This window comes from Neomonachus schauinslandi, chromosome 16 (genome assembly GCF_002201575.2).
Source record: "Neomonachus schauinslandi chromosome 16, ASM220157v2, whole genome shotgun sequence".
Lineage (NCBI taxonomy): Eukaryota > Metazoa > Chordata > Mammalia > Carnivora > Phocidae > Neomonachus > Neomonachus schauinslandi.
Genome location: NC_058418.1, coordinates 36,149,065 through 36,164,172, shown reverse-complemented (window position 1 = coordinate 36,164,172; position 15,108 = coordinate 36,149,065). Strand labels below are relative to the sequence as shown.

The following is a 15,108-nucleotide window of genomic DNA, read 5'->3' as shown; positions in this document are numbered from 1 at the left end:
GCACATCTCAAACAAAACAAACTAAAAACCACACACGCATACACATATACGTGCAAAAACAAAAGCATATAAACAGAGGAATCCAAATTTGTAAGCCTCAACAATTAAACGTAATATTTTCTAATAGATGTTAATAAAAAAATGGAAAATGTAATAGCTCTCTCATTAGTATTTTCATTTATAAACAGTCACAGATGTTTTATTTAGAATGTGACTGGTAAAGTTTTCCATTTAATAAAATACAGAATCCAAGAGGTTCAAAAAGTTAGTGCTCACGTCAATGGTTTGAAAACTTTTTCCCGTGGCATCAAAATTGTACAAGAATTACTTCGTTTTAAGGACCTCGCCTCCTTACCTGAGGAAAAGGATAATGAGGGTTACTGTAGATAGGTAGGAAAAGGGGGGAGTGGAGAACTTGCCACGTGATTATGCAGGAGTCTACAATTTCCAGGTTCACAAAAGAGTAATGTAATAAATAAGGGAGCTGCACATTTTTCTTCCCATTTGGAGAGCGTTTGAAAATATTGTAGCCAGGTAGCATCCTTTTTAGCTGTTAGGAAAACCAGACAAAGGTCAGTGAGGACTTGAGCCAAAGTCACCCTTAGGAGTCAATTTCTCCAGGGAGTTGAAGCCATTTTGAAATATGTCTAAGTCCACAACTTTATCAGGGAGAGAGAGCACTTCTCTCCCTTTCTTGAGAGCACTACTATTTCGGTAATAGAAGAGTATGACTCATGAGCTTTATTTATTTGATACTATAGCCCCCATCTGACTGAAGTCCCAATTTAATTCTAAACTACTCTGTAAATATGAGAGAGATTTGTAAGGAGTAAAATAGAATGCCTCCTCTTCATAGTCTGGCTTGCTGAAATTTTCACAATACTACGACAAAAAATTATGAAAATTCTGGTGGTTAACTGCTCCTGTGATGTATTTTAGAAGGCAGAAATTTCTTGGTATATATTGGAGGGAGTCAAAAGACTGTTTGAACCAACCCATCAATACTGTTGCCATGACAATGAAAGGGTAGCACGTGAGAATAATATTGTCAAGAGAAAAACCTCGTATCCCCAGGAGCATTTTTACCCTGCTGGTATCCATTGGTTAATTATATTCTAAGTTGTTCCTATTTAATAACCTATGGATTGGTAAACCATCCACAAGCAATTTAGAAATTATCGTATCATTGATGGGCATAATAGATCTCAAAAAGTTCTAGCTTTAGCCACGAGAGAGCCGAAATCTGCTGCTGAAATTATTTTCCGAGACTCTTTCAACATTCTCATCAGTTTTGTTTTAAATTTCCTAACTTGCTATCTTTTCTATCACAGATTCAGTTCCTATTTTCCTATTTTATAAACCTCCACCATTCCTCTCCTCCCTATTCAATTATAAATTCTCTTATTTTGCATTCTCCTGTTGACTGTAATTTACTGCTCGTGGCTTCCACCCTTCTCCTTGTAGAAGACTCAAGAATTATTTATTGAGCCCCACCAGTATATCTAAATTTGTCAAATCATTTTTTTCTCTTATAGTTTGAAAAGGAGAGGCTATTTCAATCGATGCCTGTAAAAACAGCTCATGGAAACTAGTTAGAAGCAAATTCCCAAGTAACTTAGACTTGGCAGTATTCCATTACCTTTGATTATAAAAGGGCAAAATTAATGGGCAATTCATGAGACACTCTGACAGAGAGGTGACAGGAAGTCACTACGATTCAAATGGTAGAATTCAAGGAGTTGTTTACACTAGGTGCCATTTCATTTTTTTTTTCCCCCTCCCATCGTATGTGAAAACGGTCTGACTTCTGTGGCCAACTGAAATGGGCTTTTCCTTCCAGACCATGGTGTCGCATCTCTTGTGTTTAGAAAATTCATCTTTAATAAATGCTAATCAAGTTTCTAATTATAATATCTTTATATTTAATGCTTGCGTATCAGATGAAAGGCAAACATTTTGGGGCCAGTCACAAAGGACATGAATAATTTCCTCAGAAGCTTATCTAATTAATTTTATTGCTCCTATAATATCTTTAAAATTTGAACCGCCATCATTTCATTAGTTTAGATAAAAGTGAATCTTCACTTAAATATGACATGTGCAGTTTTAATCATGCATGTTCATCTAATGTAGATAACGGCAACACGTTTGGGGGGTATTTGGGGGACATGAGGCACTAGTTTTCTTGCTTATTGTTTTTCTCCCAGTTTTAACAGTTTCAAGAAATAAGATATTTCTGAGATACTCATATACTTAGGAAAACGAGATAAAACCAACCCTAACTTGTCTTTCCTGCTTTATGTTAACATTTTAAAATTGTAAATTCCATCAAGAATATTTCAATGGCTTGACCATGATCATATGATATAGCCCATACTCATTAGCATTTAACAGAAGACTCTTCCTGATTTGGCCTCAACTTTGTGTCCTGGCGTCACCACCAACCACTTCTCTGGATGCTCTCACTACTGGGGCTACTGATTTATTGTGATGGCATCCTCTCTGGGCTTCTGGGCCTTTTCAATTGTGGCTAACTCCATCTGAAAGATGTGTCCACCTTTCTTTACCTAGGGTACTTTTATTCATTATTTAAAGCTAATTCAAAGGTCATTTCCTTGTTTAAATCTTTCCTGTGACTATAGGACAATGTCTGTCTCCTGTGATCTTCTGGCAGCATTTTGTAAAGGACTATTTTGTAGGACAGATGAAGGTGTAAACTAACCATTATAATGTATCTGCCAGGGTAATGTGGATTCCTTGCTTATAGCTTTGCTTAGTAACTGGGAATACAAATGAAATTATTTACTGGATAACTAAAGAGTGGTCAAATAAATGAATGAATGACAAAAGGGTGTTATCAAACATCTCACGAGGGAATTACGAGCTTTTTAAACCTCCTTGAGCTTTTATCTTATATATTGAAAATGCATTCAAAGAGAAGCATGTACAAGTAAATTTCACATAGCCTTGTTTTTTATGACAGGAACTGGTTTGGGAGAGTATCATCCTATTCAGTCACAAATGTCCTAGCTTTTGGGAAGAGGGAATACCGTGGCTTAAATGGTGCCCCCCCCCCAAATATGTCCAGGTCCTAACCCCAGAAACCTATGAATGTGCTATTTGGAAAAAGGGTATTTGCAGATGTAATTATAGATTATAAAATGAGATCATCCTAGATTACTGGGGTAGGCCCTAGATCTAGTAACGGTTTTTATTAGAGATAGAAAAGTAGAAGACATGGTAAGAGAAGAAATATCCCTGTGAAGACTGAGGCAGAGACTGGAGTTCTTCAGTCACAGATAAAGAAGTCCTTGGCTCCTCAGATGGTCTCCACCAACTATCAACAACCTCCACTATTTTGAGATGATCACTTGGCTTCAACTTTTCCACATTCCTTTAAAAGGCAAATAGTTCTTTCTGAAAGATTCAGAGCTCTGTGCCTGATGTTTCACCCTCCTGCCCATCCCCAGACCAAATGACTAAGCCATGGCTCTGAAGCTTCTTTCCTAGTGACACTCTGCTTTAGGAGTGGAAGGTCCTGTGTTTGGGGGGAGGGGGGGAGATAGCCTTGAGTCTTTTTGGTTCACTTCTCTCAGCATGAAACCTCTCCTTATGAACCATGGCAAGAAAGATCAGGACCCAGGATTCTTAGGGATGCCTTGTCCGATGTAGAACTGTGTCGCATGATTAGGGACTTGGTGGAAGAAGGCAAGCCCCACCTGCATTTGCCCAAAACTTAGTCTCAGCAACAGGGATCTGAGTAGGATGAGAAATGCTAACATCCAGCCCCTCCTGGGTGTAGAGTCCTTGACTAGCAGCTTCGGGGAGAGGGAGCCCTGTGTTCCTGGTTGGATCAGTGCGGAGGGTATTTCTCATCTTCCTGACCTCTAAGAGGAGGAGGAGTAATCAAGTGTTGGTTCAAATACCACAGACTCCTACCAACGTTTTGTAGATTTTCTTGAATAAATGTTTTTATTTGCTATATGCTCTTAGGACTTTTTCCAAAGACTTTAATTTAAAATATATACTTTTTTTTTTTTTAACCAATTTTTCTGGGAAATGGGATGGGGGTGCTCCTCCTGCTCTCATGCCACAAGTCAAAAAGTAACAACAACAAGAACAAAAACAATATAAAAAATAAAACCCGAATTGTTTGTTAAAAAGGCTTTTGGGAAGAGATGTAGTTTGGGCTGCATTTTAAAGGATAACAAGGAATTCAACAGTTATAAAGATAAGGGATTATGTTACATTGTTAGTTAGGCTTAACTGTCCAGTATGTTTTATGTAACCACTGAGGCTACAGAAATTCTGTCTTGTCATAATCCACTAGCATATCCTTTTTCAGTGCCAGGATATACAGTTTAGGCTTTATTTATTTTAATCAGACATACTGTAAACTACTAAATTAAAAAGAAATACCTAAAAATATATACAATTCAACTGTCTAAGAAGAAATTAATTTAGTAAATTTGGGCAATTAGTAAATGTAAAAAACACACCAAATTTCAGTAAACATAATACACAACATACACACCATTAGGTTCTTTACGGTTATGAGCGGTAGATTCCAAATTGAGTTGAGTTTTCCACAGGCCAAAACAAAGAAGAAAATTTTTTTTTTTTTTTAAAGATTTTATTTGAGAGAGAGTGAGAGAAAGAGAGATCACAGGCAGGGGGAAGGGGTAGAGGGAGAAGCAGAACCCCCATAGAGCAGGAAGCCTGATGTGGGACTCGATCCCAGGACCCTGGAATCATGACCTAAGCCGAAGGCAGAAGCTTAACCGACTGAGCCACCCAGGCGCCCCACAAAGAAGAAAATATCATTTCTGAAATGCCCACTGTCCATTAAATTACAAGATATTATTGACTTGTGGAAGTGCTAAGACTAAGTATAATTGGAAGAACCTTCTGTCATTCATGATCTTCTAACAGTATGAAGTGACGGATTCCCATCCCACATTACCAAAAAATAATCATAATGATGCTGTTCCAAGGTTCTTAGTCCTGGAATAGTTAAATACCACCTTATCCTGGACACTACACATGAGAAAAGGTATACCACTTTAATGTTGAGAGCCCAGTAAGCAGCTCATGCAGCTTTTATCTTTTGTGCTGGAGTCTTACCGCCTGTTGGCCATCTAGATTTAAGATATAATTGCAATTTTTTTTGCAATGCTGAGGTCGGGAAAAGAGGAGAAAAGAACACAGGCTTTAGCATAATCATCCCTTGCCAAAATGGTGAAAAAATCTGCATATGCATGTTTGCCTGTCAGGTGTGTGTGCAGTGTAAGAGGGAAAACAAACGGTATCAGTTGGTAGACTTGACCCAATCAACCATTGCCCATGAATCTGACTCAACAAGGTTAGCATTTTCTTCACTTTCCAAGGAGCAAAATCATGTTTAAGAATAGCTTTTCCTTGTTAATTTACAATTTTCAAAGACTGTGCACTTATTTTTCACTGTCTATACTGTATATGGAGTTTATTAAACCTATGTTGATGGTTGGCTGTTTGTTAACTGAAGGTAGAGAAATGGAAGACAAAAACATAACAGAAGGCTCCTGTAATCCTTTATATACACAAGAGTTGGTCTAGGATATGGAAAAGAAAATAATGTTACATAAATAATTTATCAGTAGTTTGTAGGGTTGAGATACAGAGAATTATAAAATAAAATTAATCAGTTAAAGGGACTCTGCTTGGGGAAAATAGTACCATGAGTAAAAAAAATGGAATTTAAATTGTTCAGTCTCTCAGGGAGGCAATTTTTTAGTGCAGTTGTGAGAATGTTAAGGATATATCCATTTTGGCATTTGATATTTGGACTCAAACTTCAAATAGTGGTCATTCATGAGGTAAGTATTTTTAAGAAACCTGTATATATTCTTGAAGAAGTGGCAATGATTAGTTACCTTAAACAAATATATTTTGTTTTGAACTTCATCAATATTATACTGTGCAAAGATCTCATGTCTGGGAGGCCAAAGCTACATCTGGGGGTTAAATTTTTTTTTTTTTAATCATGTTATGTTAATCACCATACATTACATCATTAGTTTTTGATGTAGTGTTCCATGATTCATTGTTTGCATAACACCTAGCGCTCCATTCAGTACGTGCCCTCTTTAATACCTATCACCAGGCTAACCCATCCCCCACTCCCCTCCCCTCTAAAACCCTCAGTTTGTTTTTCAGAGTCCATAGTCTCTCATGGTTCGTCTCCCCCTCTGATTTCCCCCCCTTCATTTTTCCCTTCCTAGTATCTCCTATTTTTAACCATTCTGGAAACAAAGTTCTTCAGTTTCAGTTTTCTCTGGAATAAAAGGAGGTTAAGTCACTTGTTCAGGATCATGTAGGGAGTAGAAGGCAAAGCTGGGGGCCCAGACATTGCTGTTTAGTGTGAACACTGTATTCCCTTTTACTCTCTAGCAGCTGCTATTCAGCTCACGGTCAGGCTAGAGAAGAGGTAAATCTTTAAGGATATAATTGTAGTCTATTTCAAATACCTTGTACCTTATTTATCCACCTTATACAAGTGGATAAAGCATAAAATATAAGTTCCTTGTCTTAGGATGGTGTCATTTTTTAAAACTTCCCTTTCCATCGAAACCAGAGGTCCATGGTTCCTCTCTGAATGAGGAGCAAATTCATTTATTAGAGTTAAGATAGTAAAAGAAAAGGGATTTATCAGGTAAGACATTTAAGGATATTGGCTTGATTTGGGGGAAGTGAGATTATATTCCATGACTGAGGTGGTAGGAATTCCACAGGGTAATCTTCATCCATCCATAGTTAATCAAATTAGAATACTGGAGAGTAGCCATGCTAGTTAACTAAATTCAAATCTTGTAGCAGTGCCAGTGGGTTTAACCAACTATAAACCTATAACACGGCTATGATTATTTAGTGTGTGTTTTAGAAATACTTTCCTATTTCACAAAAAAATGAGTGAAGGGCTTAGAGCTCTGAATTTAATCAATTATCACAAAGATCACTTTGATACATCAAATGCAAGTCTGTTTCTTCATATTCAAAAGCCACACACTTCCCCCCTCTTGGCTTACATATAAATATTCAGTGCCACAGAAACACAAATAAATAATTGGCCATCACCAATGCATTCTGTATAATTTACAAGAGATCAAAAAATTATTACATGGTACAAACTGTACTGCATATATTACAAATGAAAAATCATCACATGGCCGAAATCAACAGTGTATTAGTGCACCAGATTTCTCTGTGTGTTGTCTAACTTTGAAAATTTAAGGACTTAAGGATTAAGGATTATGTATTAAATTCTCTGCTGCTGGAATTGACCTGGAAGAATGAGATTAATATCTGTTTACACTGATGAAAATCTTATGAAAATGACAGTATTAAAATGACTTATCTTATCCAAAAAGATCCCAAGGTCAATTTTTGATTAAAAAAAATAGAATTCACAAGGGGTATGATTCCCCATCTTTAATATTATCTTTATCATTGTTAAGAAAATTCAACAAGTGATTTGGTTCTGGCCTTTTTCTGCGTTTTTCATGTTCACCTTTCATACATGGCCAAACATGGTAATAGCACAAAAATGACTTGTGTTCTACCCAAGATAAACAAAGATAAATCTTTATTGCATAGGGCATTTTTTCTCTTGTATAAGGGATTTTATAATTAAAATTAAAAGCTTTCTTCATCAAGGAAACCTCTAAGTTTTTCAGAGATGGTCTTTGCCAAGCTAAGCTCCAGCAAATGGTGTTTGAAATCATAATTTATACTTTAAGCAGTCAAGCACGTGCTGTTTTTTCCCCCCTGTTGAATGGTCAGATTCCATCATCCCTATGTTGAAAACGCCCTAATTAAGGGAAGTTAAAACAGACACACATGCTTTCAAGAAGAAAGTTGAGTTGCACGTTAAAAATGAAGTACCCTCAATGCTGATGTTATTTTTTCCTTCCCATAGGGAACCACAGTCAGATATCACGAGTGCCTGTTGCTATTAAAGTGCTGGATGTCAATGACAACGCCCCTGAATTCGCATCCGAATATGAGGCATTTTTATGTGAAAATGGAAAACCCGGCCAAGTAAATATCTCCATGTTGTTAATGCTGAATATGTTTGTATACAACGGTCTCATACTTGATTAACCTGCATTCTAGTGAGCATCTTATTTATGGTCTGCAAAGTCACAGGCAGGAAACATCCAAATGGGAACAGAGAAGGAGTTTTTTTTTTTTTTTCCTTTCCCTTTTGGAGAGGTTGATTCCCTCTACTTAGGACCAAATGGGCTCCTCAAGTGAACACCCTGCTTGCCATGAACCCAGAGCCAAATAACTATCTTAAAATATCTTGGGCTATGGCTAAAACAGGGAGGTCTTAGAGAGATGGGGACAAAATGTTAACCTTCTTATGATAGGAAGCAAGAGAAAAGCTCATGGGGAGGACGTATTTGTTTCATGGCAACCATAGGAACAACACTTAAGAGTGGAAGCCAGGAAGACCAGTGGTAGAAAGTGAATTTTGCAATCTGTAAAAGTGTAGATCTATTTAGATAAACATAGGATGAACAACGTGTTTTAGACGTGCAAGTAAAGCATCTGAAAATTGTGTATTGATGAAAATTATTTTTTAGCCAGTCTAATGTAGGATAGGGACAATGAAGGTAGACAAAAAATAGAGAAATAGGAAGGAAAAAGGAGGGAGGGAGGAAGAGAAAAGAACAAAAAAGAGAAAACCTGCTCTACTCTGAATGTCAAAATGGAAATAGTCTATGTAAAGTTCTAAAAAACACAAATGTAATAGATTTATTTTAACAAGGTGCCAAAGTACTGTATGTTTAAGAAATTTATCGTTTTTCAACTTCCTAATTTATTTCTGGATGGTGACATTTTAATTTAAATAAACAGCAGCTGACAGCCTGACACTGGAGTTGTTAATCCAACTATTCTTGGGCCTCATGTGGGTGTTAGGAATTAAACTTACTATTTGCCGAGTAGCTTACCTGACAAGAGTCAGATTTTTTTTTTCCAGCCCTATACTTTTACTTAATTAGTACAAAAGATCAATGTGTAACCCTCCTATGAAACAGCGGACATTTTCCCCTAGACTACTCTCCTCTATCAGAAGGATTAGCCTCATTTTCATTTCCTAAAATAAGACACAAATACATGCGTGCACGCAAACACACACACACGCGCGCGTGCACATACCCCCCCAAGTAAAGTTAAATTCTGGCATTAAAACTGACTAATTTCAAATACCTAAGGTGTCATATTGTTACCAAAATATTCACTTTTAGCAGTGATACGCTCTTAAAAATATTCTAACATTAACCTAAATGTTTCCTAATTTCATCATGTGGAATTGGCCTCTACCATATCTTTTGAACATTTTCATTTATAATCTTTTGAGGGTAGAGTGTGTGTGTATATACATGTGTGTATATGGCAATATTTATCATTTGGCTAAGTTGGCAGATCGAGTTGGCAGAGAGAGTTTGATCAAAATTTGCGCAGGTTAGTTTCAAGGATATGGTTTGTGTGGGCCAGATTGTTCCTGGAGTGATGTAGCCAATCACAGACTTCTAAGCCAGACGTGTTTTTTTGTTTGTTTTTTTGTTTTTTTAAAGATTTTATTTATTTGACAGAGAGAGACACAGCGAGAGAGGGAACACAAGCAGGGGGAGTGGGAGAGGGAGAAGCAGGCTTCCCGCCAAGCAGGGAGCCCGACGCGGGGCTCGATCCCAGGACCCTGGGATCATGACCGGAGCCGAAGGCAGACGCGTAACGACTGAGCCACCCAGGTGCCCCTAAGCCACACGTTTTTGATCACACAGAATCCGTCAAATGCTTTAGAATTAAAAAAAAAAAATTTTCATGCAAAACTCATCACACAAGTTCAAAGAGTCAATGGCACTGATATTTCAAAAATCCCACATTGGCTTCACTTGTGATATCGACATTTGCATGCCTTTGGACCTCCAGGACTCTGGAGGTTTACCCTGTGGATTTTGACTGTTTCCAAGGTTTTAATGACTCCTCAGCAGTTCTTACCCTCAGAAAAACAAAATGCATGGTTTCATCATCTTTCCTCTGCTAAATCAAAATAAAAAAAAAAAGCAGTTGATTCTTTGTTTTATGATTTTTGCATATCAAAATGAAGGACTCATTCTGTGAAGAAATGTTTATGTTGTGTATCTGTCCACTGCCACTACCTTATCCTCAAGGGAATCGGTTTAGGTATGTTTATCAGAGTTCATATTTACATAAAGAGATCAGATTTTTGACTGTTCACATATGCTTTGGACATATGACTGACTGGTTGATACACATGAAGTTGTTCAAACAACTCCTGAATTCCTTGCATCTTTTGTGCTAGTCAGAACTCATGTGTGATTCATTACAATCATTCTTAGTTCACTTTTAATGGCTCAAGGATCTCATTTTTATATTTAACATTTTCCAGAATTCATACTTGTTATCGACATCAAATAGTGTTTATGTTAAGTTCAACACAGATGCACTTTCAGTCATCTCTCATAACACAAAACCCCTTAACTCACTTTGAAATCAGAATATTCATTATGAGGTGATCACACACTCATGAAAAATGTCAACAACAGCATCAGCACTAAATTCATAGTTATATCAGCATTTTCAACCATTAATGTCTGCTTTAAAACAGCCTCAGGGAAAGGAATGTAGGGGACTCTGAAATGTCTGCTTTGCCTGGAAGGTATGGATTTAAGGCTGAACTCAAAGGGGATCAGCTGCCTGAGAAATGAGGCAGCTGGAGATCATTACTAATAATCGAGGACAAGCGACTAAAAAACTCAGTCTGTAATAACCTTCTGGACTGAGAACACCTCTAGAAAGAGGTTTTTAAAACATTGCACAAAATGAAAACCACTATCAACATCAACATAGAGAATTCTACTGTGCTTGACTAGTCTTTTCCAATGAGCTGACTCATTTAAACCAAGAATCAAGTACTAAATAAAAATTTTAACAAGGAAGGAAGGATGCCACTTTCCTCTTCTCTATACATAGACCTCCGGTACGTGATGCATCTGTGCTTAAATTGTCATAGGTTCACTTTGAAAGTAGAATTGGAATTCCTATCTCCTTCTCCCACCTTTTCATTATTGTAAAGTGAAAGATGACATCTTCTGGAATTTCTTAAGACAGTAACAACCACCCATGACAGAAATAGTTCATAGTCCATATTATACAAAAATCAGTGTGAATCGCTTTTCACTAGAATCATTTTAAATAATCCCTCCATTACATAAGTAAATGTTAATATGGTATTTGCTATTGCTAATTACTTCTATGGAAAAAAAAATTTCCCCAATAGGTAATTTATCTCAAGTCAAAAGTTTTAAGAGATCTCTAGCCGCCAACTCAATCACAGCATGATATAATCATCTACAGATTCCTCGACCCTCAGTTTAACAGGAGGAATAAGAAAAGATACTTCCCACGGACTCCTCTCTAATGGCCAAGACAGAAATGACGTTAAGGATTAAAGATTTCAAAATTAGAAAGCAAAATATGTAACTGGCAGTTCATGGGTCTAACGGGTTTGGGTTAGTCAGTAAATACTTATTAAACACAAACTATGTACCAGGACTTGATGAGGTACTGGGGATTTAGTGGCAAACACCCTAAACAACAGTCTTTTCCCCTTCTAGAGTTTTCTCTCTGGCAAACATGTAATAGAATTAGAAATGATAGAATTGCAAGAACATACCTCAAATCCTCTGGGCAGAAAGGAGGCTGAAGAGCTGAAGGAAAATGGAGCTCTCTTACTGAAAAGACCTCTTAATATAGGACCCATTCCACCAGAGACAGGAAACATCCATCAAGAGCTGAAAAGGAGTCAGCTGGGGATAAACCAGGTTCTCTCTGAAGAGAATGGTAATCTGGCTGGACGGGTGGAGGAACAGGTAACAGCTGTGGAGAAACCGTATTTTCCTTCCTTATGCTTGACAACAGCGCACTCAGAACCAAACGTGAAAGACAAATAGAGAACTTTAGTGACAAGCATTGGCCAGAGGGCCTTCCATAACTCTGTTTTACCTCTTGTCCCCTTAATAGGGTCTTTCTAGGATTTTGTTTCAGACGCTAACCCCTTGCTTACCATACATAATTAGGATTATTTGCTCCAGATGGTTCAATGATGCAACGACTACAACTGAAAATGTTGTATTTCCAGGTGTGAGTCAAGGTCTCTTATTTAGTCCCAGAGAATATTTTATTGTTTGAGAACTAGCTAGATGACAGACGGCTTCAACTCTTTTTTCCTTCAGGAGGGAACTTCCCCTTTTACTATAAATAAATCCAGTGGCATATAAATGAAGCTTCATCACCCTCTATAGAAGCTGAGGCTTGCTATTTGGCATCTAGTTAATTATGTCTGGGCTAAAAAAATAAAAAAAGCTCTGGTTTACTTCTTTTAATCCCTTTTGTCACTGACCAATACTGTAACAATATGATGCTTGTTTATCCTAGGAATATCATAGGTCCAAAAAAAAAAAAAAAAAAAAAGAAAGAAAGAAAATAACATATTTCTAAATATGTATCTAGCTAATGCTTGGCATGTAACGCATATTCACAAAATTTTAGAATCACAGTTCTAATTCATTTCATTCAGCAGTGACAAATATTTCAATAACTAGTTTCTCAGATATTACCATAGAAACCCTTGTTTTACTCACAGACAGTGCACAAACTAACCTCTTCAAATGAAAAATCACTTATTTATTTACTTGTTGAACAATATTTCTTGTGCATCTACAAGATGCTAAGTATTGTAATATGACCTGGGGAAACAATGTAAAAAGGACAAAAATTGTTCTCTCTAATGGAACTTAATGAGGAAAAGGGCTTATAGAAAAAAAGGTAGAATGAATCCATAATATAATTTCAGTTTTGAAAACTGGATTGAAGGAGACATTAACACAACTCGACAGAGGGGAACAAAGAAAAAGCAAAGATTTACTTTATATAGTGTTGTCAGAGAAAGTTACTTTTTAAGTGGGTAGCATTTGAACTGAAAATGAAAAAAAAAAAATGGGAAAGGGCTAGGCATTCAAGGCCTGGAAGCAGTGCCTTCTAGCCAACAGGATAAGCTTGTGCAAAGACTCTGAAGGGAGAAAGACCTTGGTTTATTTAAAGAATTTGAAGACCTCTGTGGCTAAGTGTAATAATAAGAATTCAATAAGCAAGACTGAGACTGGACGAAAAGGGTCTTATTTTGAATAAAATGTACAAACACACACGCACACATGCAGTTAAGCAGCAAAAACATTTAGAAGGCTGTAATTGCAAAAGATGGGGGTAGCCTGGTCTAAGGTGGTAGCAGGGGACATGGAGATAAGGAATTGTGAAAGCTGTATGCTTACATGAACGACATAATATAGACAGATGTCCAACAGACAGACAACATCACCGCTTCACAGGCGTGGTGCTGCAACCACATTTTACAGATAAGGGGGCTAAGGCTGAAAAAGGGTGAGGGATTTCCCCAAGGCCATGAAAAGTGGCATAGATGGGTTTCCCATGTCCTTGCACTTTCTAGGATCTCTCGGCGCTTCCCAAGGAAGCCGACTTTGAGATTCCATTGCCTGTGTGAGCCACTTCTTAGAAATAAGATTCTGATCAAGAGTGAGCATTTTTCAAAAGGGAAAAAAGTCAGGTCCTATGACCAATAAAGACACTTTATCCACAAGCATTCCACAAACTCTCCAGTGAAAAAAATAAAGCTTAGGGAGAAAAGTCAAAATAATTATCTGTTGATAAATGCCAGCAATGAATTGAGTTCGATACTTTATTTTTAAAATTTCTGTTGGTCTTTTTCTAATAAATATGAAACAGTGAATCGAAAATATGGCATTTTATAATACTCATGAAACAAATTCAGGAGATTTAATTTTAACTTCCCTGCCAGCAGGTATCTTTTAGGATCTATCTGCATACACAAGAGGGAGACAGGATTGATTTTTAAGACAGATGAAATTGATGACCTCAACAAAATGCATAAAGTATTATTTTCATTTTTGGGGGGTGGAGTAAGGAGATGGTAAATTAGTGGAATGCATAAAACGATATTTGAAAAAATCATATGTAACAAAACATTTCAAGACAGTCACTAACAGAAGTATGACTTTTAGAGCTCACCTTTGACAGAGGGGAAAGCATAAGTAAAAAATACAGTGGAAGGGTTTGAAACAATCTAAGTGTGAGTCACAGCTTTGCCATTTACTAATTTTGTGACCTTCAGCCTTAATGTCTATTAAACTCTCATATTTTAGAAATATCTAGTACAATATCAAGTGCTTAATAAATAATTGTAATTATTATTAGTGTATGTTTTAACTAGTCTCATAATCTAAAAAGCAAAATATACCTCATTAGCATTGTTTTATTTCGTTGTTGTTATTATATCTACATGAGTTTGATTTGGAGCAAAACATTATAGTCCCTCAATGGGTCAATATAACAGAAGATAATCTAGTTCCCTGTATTGGGATAATTCTTAATTTCCAAGTGTTTTATTTATTAAGGGTGAAGGGAGGGCTTGCACTCCCCATATGAATTTGTGAGTTTTATCATTATTTTTTTCAAATATACTGGAATCAACTTACAGTAACACATACAATCTAAATCTTTTTGTGAAGTCATGTTTGCAGCTGACATTTGCATTGGCTGAATCTCTTGTGTGATTCCAAATTCCATGTGTTTGATTCTGGCCCCTGCCCTAGATGAGATCAATGATCCACAGAGAAAAGGGAGTTAGGGACCGTTTAAAAATCTTGATCTATTTCATACAAATATATTTTCTTTGTTTTGTTTTCAACCTATAAGTTACTGAATAAGAACTTAGGATGGAAACAAGGTGGGCACATGTGAATGCTTCTTTCCATTTGTTCTTAGAAGTCATATTGATGCCTTTTGGAAGACAGCAAAATTGACACTAGATAGCAAATGGCCTTAGGCCTTGGCTTTGTGCTAGTGACAGAAGTTGGGTAACATGTGGTACCAAGAGGAGCTGACATACTGTTGGAAGGGCAGAGATGCAGATGCAGATGATGCGGTAACCACCAAGCTGTGGAG

At 36.9% G+C, this 15,108-nt stretch overlaps 1 protein-coding gene across 1 annotated transcript in view; it reads left to right on the top strand.

Moving 5' to 3' along the window:
- CDH8 (cadherin 8) overlaps nucleotides 1-15,108 on the top strand; it is a 366,803-nt gene that overhangs the window by 292,129 nt on the left and 59,566 nt on the right. The window contains exon 9 of the mRNA XM_021704193.1: nucleotides 7,955-8,076. Within this exon, the coding sequence (XP_021559868.1) occupies nucleotides 7,955-8,076 (122 nt within the window). The remainder of the gene's footprint in view (nucleotides 1-7,954; nucleotides 8,077-15,108) is intronic.